This window comes from Scleropages formosus, chromosome 11, assembly GCF_900964775.1.
Source record: "Scleropages formosus chromosome 11, fSclFor1.1, whole genome shotgun sequence".
NCBI lineage: Eukaryota > Metazoa > Chordata > Actinopteri > Osteoglossiformes > Osteoglossidae > Scleropages > Scleropages formosus.
In genome coordinates this window covers 10,186,407-10,195,228 of record NC_041816.1, presented here as the reverse complement: position 1 = coordinate 10,195,228, position 8,822 = coordinate 10,186,407, and the positions used below count along the sequence as shown (strand labels likewise).

At 38.3% G+C, this 8,822-nt stretch overlaps 2 protein-coding genes across 2 annotated transcripts; one reads left to right on the top strand and one right to left on the bottom strand.

The window, feature by feature from the left end:
- Positions 1-1,374: 1,374 nt before the first annotated feature.
- Positions 1,375-2,163, bottom strand: pigbos1 (PIGB opposite strand 1). Its single transcript, XM_029256499.1, has one exon. It carries the CDS (start codon positions 2,102-2,104, stop codon positions 1,925-1,927), a length of 180 nt encoding a protein of 59 aa, XP_029112332.1. The 5' UTR covers positions 2,105-2,163; the 3' UTR covers positions 1,375-1,924.
- A 1,158-nt stretch (positions 2,164-3,321) lies between these two features.
- Positions 3,322-7,358, top strand: pigb (phosphatidylinositol glycan anchor biosynthesis, class B). The gene is made up of 12 exons (XM_018739588.2): positions 3,322-3,513; positions 3,834-3,963; positions 4,408-4,525; positions 4,640-4,744; positions 4,871-5,001; positions 5,148-5,285; positions 5,388-5,439; positions 5,572-5,783; positions 5,895-5,959; positions 6,461-6,668; positions 6,841-7,021; positions 7,116-7,358. Exons 1-12 carry the CDS (start codon positions 3,396-3,398, stop codon positions 7,230-7,232), a joined length of 1,575 nt encoding a protein of 524 aa, XP_018595104.1. The 5' UTR covers positions 3,322-3,395; the 3' UTR covers positions 7,233-7,358.
- The last annotated feature ends 1,464 nt before the right edge of the window (positions 7,359-8,822 follow it).

The following is an 8,822-nucleotide window of genomic DNA, read 5'->3' as shown; positions in this document are numbered from 1 at the left end:
CTCCTCCCATTGAGAACTCTCTGTCAAACTGGACCATTTACTCACACTGCCTACTTTAGCTAAGGAGTCGGCCTGGGAGTAACAATCAACTCAAGTCTGTGCTCTCAACATCTCAAAGCCATAGCTTGTTGCTGCAGATACATCTTGCATAACATCTACAAGATCTACCCTTATCTAACAGCAAACTCTACACACCTTCTGGTCCAAGCTATAATGATATCACACCTGGAGGATTAAAACCCTCCCCTCTATTCTGGCCTCTGCCATCAAACCTCTTCAGATGTTAAAGAAAGTGACTGCATGAGTTGTTTTTGGCCTGTCAAAGTGTTTGCGCTTCTCTAGTGGCATCTGCAGGGGGATGCGGTGGCACAGTGGGTTTGGCCAGTGCCTTGCTGTGTGGTTGGTCTGGGGTGTGAGTCTTGCTTGGGGTGTACAGTGGCCTTGTGTTTGCCTCCCCAACCATAGAGAGGAAGGACATGGCCACCCCCCTCTGTTCCTCTCTTGGCTTGCCTTAGAAACCACGTGAATGGTTGCTATGGGTTGGCTCTGACTCAGCACCTTGCATCCACTGGTATCTGCAGTATCTCTCCTCCTTGTCTCCCTTCACTGACTTCATGTAGCTGCCCACATCAAGTTCAAGATTCTGGTTATGGTCTACAAGACTATCAATGGATCTGCTCCCCCACATCTACAAGACCTGATCATTTTTTATGCTCCAGCCAGACTGCAACCCACTTCCACCTCTGGCTGCTAGCTGGTCCCATACACAAGAGGTCCAAAATGAAAATCACAAAGATTTTCAGTTCCTGCTCCCATGTGGTGGAACAATCTCCTTTTATTGCTCAGAAACTGCAGAATCACTTAATCTCCTATGTACTCAATAAACATACTGTACACTATGTTAATTTTAACAATTTATACAGTGGCATGAGAAATTGTACTCAAGAATCATGTCTCTGTATTTAGATCTCTCCATCCCTTGGTGTAATGCACTCTTGTATTGTATTCTGTTTTGGAGAAACACACACACACACATTTTCAGAACTGCTTGTCCCATACAGGGTTGCGGGGAACCGGAGCCTACCCGGTAACACAGGGCGTAAGGCCCGAGGGGGAGGGGACAAACCCAGGACGGGACACCAGTCCGTCACAAGGCACCCCAAGCGGGACTTGAACCCCAGACCCACCGGAGAGCAGGACTGTGGTCCAACCCACTGCGCCACCGCACCCCTGTTTTGGAGAAACGTGTCTGCTAAATGAATGAAATGAGTGAATTCATATAAATGCCCCTGACTGCAGCCATCATTAGGGGCAAGGTCATCCAGGGATTGCTTTTGAGTGAAAGGTTCTTGAAATTTCCTTAATCAATGGGTTTTAATTCACATAATGTACTTCATTTCAAGGTTGTCATCAGTTTTTGACATATGGGTGAAACAATAATGGATGGAGAAAAAAAAAAAGTTCAGGGAAGTCATGGAACAGCTGAACAATTAACATTTAGATTGTGAAAAAATGAAGAAGCCACTACAAAATACAGTGCAGTTTTCCCTGGATTCATGGATGATAGAATATTAGAGACTGGCAAATACTGTATACCTGGAGAATAATAATTCAAATGTGCCATAATAGTCTACATTGTGCATAAATTATTGTATTCCCTATTCGCAATATAAACAACTCTTCCCAAAACCAATAACTTAAGAGAAAAAACTGCAAAAATGTCAAATGACCCAAATTTATAACCAAAAGAAAGTTTTATCAGAACATGCCACCTACTACTTTCTTGCTGACACCTCTCTTTAAATTCATGTAGTGGTACTATATTTAAGGCATTTCTTTAAAGAACAGAACAGCAGAACTGCACATGATCAGAGATATGACACTCAGTTGACTATTTCAACTGTTTTAAGAATCCACAGTGATTTTAAACAGTTTCATTTTTCACATCCGTGTCTTCTTTGCCATCCACCTTTTTGTTCTGCCTTGGCGAGTTCAAGTTTGTGTTAGGGGTCTCGAAAACAGGTTTGTAGATATAAAGACCTCCTGCAACTCCCAGTATGGTAGCCATGGCTATCTGATGAAAAGGAATCCGTCGACGAAACATATTCCCACTTCACTCTTCCTTCAGCTTCAGACACAGTACATTCAGCAGGGATCAAAGAAATGACTGTTCTAGTGAAGACAAAAATGCAATGTGTTAGAAAGCTTCTGACAGGACTAAATAATACAATAAATCCAGCAGGGCCTAGCTAGTAGCATAGTGGCTACAGCTTCTACCTTTGGATGCAAGGGTTGTAGGTTCAAATCCCAGCTGCAGTACCCTTGAGAAAAGGTACTCACCCTAAAGTTGCTCCAGTAAAATTACCAAGCTTTATAAATGGGTAAATAATAACTGTAGGTAGATTAGTTTAATAAAATGGCTTTGGAAAAAAAGCATCAGCTAAATATCCCTCTGACATTTATTTAGCAAATGCTTTTCTTAAAAAGAACTTACAATCATGTTCATGTACAGTGATTTGCCCTTTTATACAGGTGCATGCTTCAAATTATGGTAATTTTTACAGAGTCAACTCAAAGTAAGTACCCAAAGCTAGCCTAGGGTACAGGAGCTGAGGAGGTGGGGGTGTGAGAGTGGTGGGAGCCAGGCAGCTGCTCTACTACACGAGTCACAAGTGCTCCTGCCCTTAAACATGTATCACAATGATGCAACAAGCAGCATTAATTCCTAAACAATGACATGTGCAAGTTTACTGAACTGAGGAACTTAAGTTAAGTACACAGAGTCTACAGATTCATGAATCATGGTGATCACATCTGATACACTGACTGCCACCAGCTGACATTCGAGTTGTCAAACTGACCTCTAAATCATTTGTCGCATGCCATACTGATAAACGTTGTATCACTACGGTTATTGTTGTATATTAGTCAAAAAACACATATACCTCCGCTTAACTTACCAGGGTTACTTATTCCACATACCGCCACTCAGCGCCTACTTGAGAAAAACGAAAGGGGCGCAGAAAAGATGTATCTGTGATACAACAAAGCAGTTTCCACATTTCTGGTTCCTAAATTGTGCACCGCTGTGTAACTCCGTTTCGATGTTTTATATCAAACGATTTTAAAAACTGGGCTACAGTTTGTTAATTACGTAATTATTTATTAAACTACTTGTAACCACTAGTTAGAACTTCATTTACCCTTACAGATTATTCAAGTGGAATTTGGAAAAGTGAATCACAGCTACATTTGTACAAATGGTACGTGCGTTTGACGTCATGCCGAACACACGGAAGTTGAAAAGTCTGAGTCCTAGAGCACCAGTGTGAAAGGAGGTTGTTGTATGTTGCTAGAACGTGGAATACGTCTGTCCTCATGTTTTTCTGTGAGTTATGGAAAGGATTAGAGGACGCCTACACCTAGGCGGAAAATCTTCTTCTGAGCCTATTAAACTGAGGAAAAGAAAGTCTAAATTGTACAACAAAGATCATTCTGCTGCAGTACATAATGGTAATCATCATCATGTGTTTCAAATTCAGCTCACCGTGGTTTCAGTTTGTCAAATACGAAAATTATATCTGTCTTTATTATTGATTACAACACAGCTTTATTGACTTACGATAGTTAACGTGTAATATACAGTAACAGGTGTATTGAACAACTCGTCAACTGTATTAACTGAACTACACGTTTAGATAATGAAATCTAATTAGAATGAATTGACAATTAAGTGACTGAATCATGATGATGTTGTGTGTGTAAAAACCCGTTGTTGTGGCCACACTGTTTAGTTTTAATATTTATTTATATGTTCTTCTTTTGTTCACCAGGCTTCTTTGGACCTAGACTCATCTGGTTTACAATTGCATTCCGACTTGTCAACTGTTTCCTCGTGCAGAGCAGCTTTGTCCCTGATGAGTACTGGCAGTCCCTTGAGGTTTCACATCGCATGGTGTTTGGATATCCTTTCTGCCACAGGGCCATAGCTGCTAGCAGTGATCATTTCATTAACACAAAAGCTAACAAAGACAACCTGCCTTAATTTTGATTCATGTGTATAACAGGAAAAATGTGTCTAAAATAAATAATAGTGACTTTGTAATAAATCTTAAGCTGCTTTCACCTTTTGTAAACATGAAATACACAAATGCAATCAGAATGGCTGACACTATATATATATATATATATATATATATATATATATATATACATATATATACATACACACACACACACACATACATGTGTGTGCGTGTATAGAACTTTCAGATTTTATCATTCTGTGGCCCTGTTTTAATTTACCAGGATGCCTCTGTGATAATTCACAAGAGTTGTTATAATGGAGAATCATATATGTATAATTGCTAATTTTTTAGTTCAATGCTATTTCCTTAAAATTCCCACCTATGGCTACCTGACCTGGGAGTGGACTGAAAGCATAAGAAGCTACTGCTACCCCCTCCTTTTTGCAGGCATATATAAAATTCTACATCTCCTAAGCTGTGACACAGTTCAGCTTTTGGTCAGTTTCCAAATTTATCATTGCTATTTTCTTTATTAATGTAATAAATATGATTATGTGCAAAGTGAGCAGAATTACAATGGTCCCCTGACAATATCTTCTTTTTAACTGCAGGTCTGGCTGCCTCGCTTGGCACATTCACTTCTTGCTGCTCTGGCTGACAGCAAATTGTATTCGCTCATCCAAGGACTGGAGTCTTCTGAAATCGCCAGATGGACAGTAAACACTTAGTTTTCATTAACACTTCATATCCTTAGTCTCCTTTGTCCTTTAAATGTATTATGTAGGTCCAGCTATATTTTAAAAAATGTAAAATGAATGTTTCTTTTGTTATATTTCCTTCAGTACTTTTGCCAGCTTTGCTCGTGGTTCACTTGGTACTGCTGCACAAGAACTCTGACGAACACCATGGAGGCTGTTCTCACCACACTGGCCCTCAGTTACTACCCACTCCCAGGCTCAAAATCACACAGCAAGTGAGAGTCCCTGGGGACAACAGCTTATTTCACTAAACACATTTATTTACAGTATAAACAGTAAAACATTTTATTCATTAATTTCCTGAATTTGATTTGTCATGGTTGGTCACTGTGCATTTTACGTGATTTTGATTTGTTCCTAGTTCAAAATACTTAATTTTGGTTGCCCTGGCGATTCTGGTTCGGCCCACTGCTGCTATTGTGTGGCTCCCCCTAGTAGGGTACCATTTTTTGCAAGATGACAAGCTGAAGCTATTAATTCACCATGTCCTTCCCATTGGGTATGTACTGCCTGTGATCTGTCTCCTGTGCCATCACTTCAGTTGTACTTAAGATTTTGTTGTCCAACTTCAGGATTTAATTTTTTCTTTTCTTCTTTTCAGTGCTATAATACTGGGGATTTCAACTGTTTTAGACTCCATTTTTCACGGCAAGGTAAATAAGTATTCTGAACAATGTTTCAGAAAAGGTTCATTGTAAAACGATTGTCCATTATCTGTTTTGAATTAAGCTGGAAAAAAAATTAGTGAATGCATTGTCAGTAATTTTGTGTTTTTCCTTCAATAGTGGATTGTGGTTCAGTTAAACTTTCTCAAGTTTAACATCTTGCATAATGTGGCAGAGTTCTACGGGTCCCATCCATGGCACTGGTACATAACACAGGGCTGCGTGGTTGTTCTGGGGCCTCAGCTCTTCTTCTTCCTTCATGGTTGCGTACTGGCCCCAAAAAGATACAGGATACTGCTGATAACAATCATCTGGACTGTCTTCATTTACAGGTATGCTGAATTGGGTTTCTCTTTTTCATACATGTGGTACACTCTCCTATTTCTTTCACTAATGGTGTAACTTTAACTCATAGTAAGATATGTTATTGTCTCTCCAAACAGTTTGTTGGCACATAAGGAGTTCAGATTTATTTACCCTGTGCTCCCCTTCTGCATGGTGTTCTGTGGTGAGTACTTTGATACACTGGACAACTACACCAAGTAACACAATCTCCAATAGTCAAAGAGCAGGAAATTTCAACTATTCAAGGCAAATGAGTAACTGGTGTCAGTCTTTGTGCTCTTGGTTTAACAGCATTTGCCATATCATGTAACAAAATGGTTGAAATACATTGCTTCTGTGCTTCTTTTGAATGATCTTAAATTATTTGCTTTTACAGTTTGTTGCATAATGTAGAATTGAAATTTGTCACTAATACTTGCTGCCCGACTCTTTAGCATGCTGCTCGTTTTTATGTTGAGCAGTGAGAATTTTTGGGCAACCATCCTCTTCTGTCCCCTTAATTTATTGAGTACTTTACAGCACATATTACAATGATGTAAACACATGTTCTCCAATACAGTATTTGCTGTTAAAATGCTTGTAAAATTGAATTTTCATAGTCCTGTTTTTCTACAGTATTATTTTAGTAGACTGTTTTGTCTATTAAAACATTTTGATGTTTCAGGTTTTTCCCTTGCAAGCCTAAAAACTTGGATCAGGCCAGCAGTGGGTGCCTTGCTGGTTTCGAACCTGCTGCCTGCCTTGTACACAGGCCTGGTCCATCAGCGTGGAACACTCGATGTTATGAACCACCTTCAACAACTGTGCGACACCACTAACCCCCAGCCAGATGTCTTTTTCCTCATGCCCTGCCACTCCACACCGTTTTACAGGTACAGATCTTCTCCTATGAGAAGACATATCGTTAATACATTTATCTGATTAAGCAATTAAAGTTATTAATGTGCCTTTTTTTAATTTTAAAAAAAAAAAAAAACAGTTAACATACAATTTTTACTGTACTGCAAATCTGAACATCTGCATTATACATTACATTATTTTCAGCCACATTCACTGCCCCATTAAAATGCAGTTCCTGGAGTGTCCTCCCAATCTGAATGGAAACAAAAGTTATGTGGATGAGGCAGAGTTATTTTTTATTGACCCGAAACACTGGCTGGAGAGCACTTTTACCCAGCAGGTTTCACTCCCTTCCCATCTAGTCTTCTTTGATGTACTTGAAAAGGTATGGTCGAGTTTTCTTTATTGCATAAACAGATTTAAGTAGGCAATTTCAAACTTTAAGGATTGTAATGTGTTGTTTTTTTTTTTTTTTGCAGGAAATTGCCACATTCTTGAAAGCAAAAAAATATTTTAAAAGTAAAGAGGTATTTCATACTCACATTCCTGAAGGCCGGGTTGGACGAAGCATCTTTGTTTATGAAAGACAACCTTGAGTAGAACCTTATATTAGCATTGAGAATGTGTTTGTGTTCCATCCAGTTAATAATATAATGAATGTTTTTAAATGAATTGACTTTTGGTACATTATCAAAATATATACTGTCTATACATCCTTTTTCTCCTGCTCATTTATGTGTAGAAATTTGAAGATTTGAAATATTTCTGTCCTGTTGTTGGGAAATGTACAAATCCTTTGCTTCATAAATATATCACTTGCAATTTCACTAATTCCTCACCTAATGGGAGGACAGTGACATGACAATGACATCAATGTATTATATAATATTTGTAACAATATTTCTAGCTAGTCTTTTAATGTTGTCTTTTAATTTCCTCACTTATAATTGGTTTTCCAATCTATTATCACCATGTTCTGAGGCCTCCCCTGCAAGCACAAGGCACAATACACAGTACACTAGAGACATTTTGATAAATTGGCTCATGAATATTTAACATTTTGCTTGACACTGCTAGAGAACTGAGCCATTTCCCATATTCGTTTTGTACTATACCTCACCAGTCACTGTTGCTGTAGTTTTATACATCTTCTGTCTTTCACAATACCTTAAATGGTTTAATCACTTACATTTATTTATAAACAAGCTCAAAGGACCCAGGTTCATGTGGCACCTCTTATTTTAATACCCTTGAACAAGGTACCCCAAATTGCTCAAGTAAAAATTGCCCAGCTGTTCAAATGGTTAAATCACTGTAAGCCACTTAACACTGTAAGTTGCTTTGGAGAAAAGCATCATCTTCTTCAGTACTGCACAGTGAAATAAAATGACCACATTACAGATATACTATTGTACTAAATTAAGTCTATTGTATACCGTGATCACAAGCCTTTATAGCAGGTTTTCATTATATAGGACCACAATTAACCAAATCTCACCCTCTGTTGGTGTAATGCAGTTTTTGTACTGTTCTCAGAGATGTTGCTTTGGAGAAAAGCATCTGCTAAATTAATAAATGTGAACAAAAATGTATTTGGTCTCCACAATTATTTATTTTACTGTTAATACAGAAGTTTTGTTTTTGCTCAGAACTCAATATACCTTTTTAAATCACAAAAAAAACAAATGGTATTGACAATATTATTAAAGACTATCTGATAGCACAGAATTGTGGAGACTAAATATAGTAGTCCCTCAATTTATTAATCAATTCTTGATAATGGGCCAGATACAGAAATTTCAGATATCAGAAGCCTACGTGCCATTATTTTAAATGGGAAAAATGTGTTCCCAACACATCCAAAAAACCCCAAACTAATTTTCCCAAATATATCAACCCAGCATTCCAGCATGACATCAACCATCTAATAAGGTCATTCATGGATATGTTTCCAGACAGCGTGTTTCAGAAACAAATAGTTTTCCTTGTATCTAGCAGGCAGCAAACAAATATTCCATAATGAAATTTGTTAATAAGTGCACATAATTAAATCACCTTAGTTTAATTGTTACTCTACTCACCCAGTGACAGTGAAGAGAATAGTTGTGTGAATTGGAGGAAGAGGCTTGGCAGTCATTCCTGCACTGCCATTGCCACAAACATGTCAAATCAAAGCAAACATGAGA

Coding starts and splice junctions, on each gene's coding strand:
- pigb (XM_018739588.2), top strand. CDS start 3,396: ATGGAAAGGATTAGAGGACGCCTACACCTAGGCGGAAAATCTTCTTCT. Junction 5,286..5,387: donor CACCATGTCCTTCCCATTGG/GTATGTACTGCC, acceptor TCTTCTTTTCAG/TGCTATAATACTGGGGATTT. Junction 7,022..7,115: donor TCTTTGATGTACTTGAAAAG/GTATGGTCGAGT, acceptor TTTTTTTTGCAG/GAAATTGCCACATTCTTGAA.
- pigbos1 (XM_029256499.1), bottom strand. CDS start 2,104: ATGTTTCGTCGACGGATTCCTTTTCATCAGATAGCCATGGCTACCATA.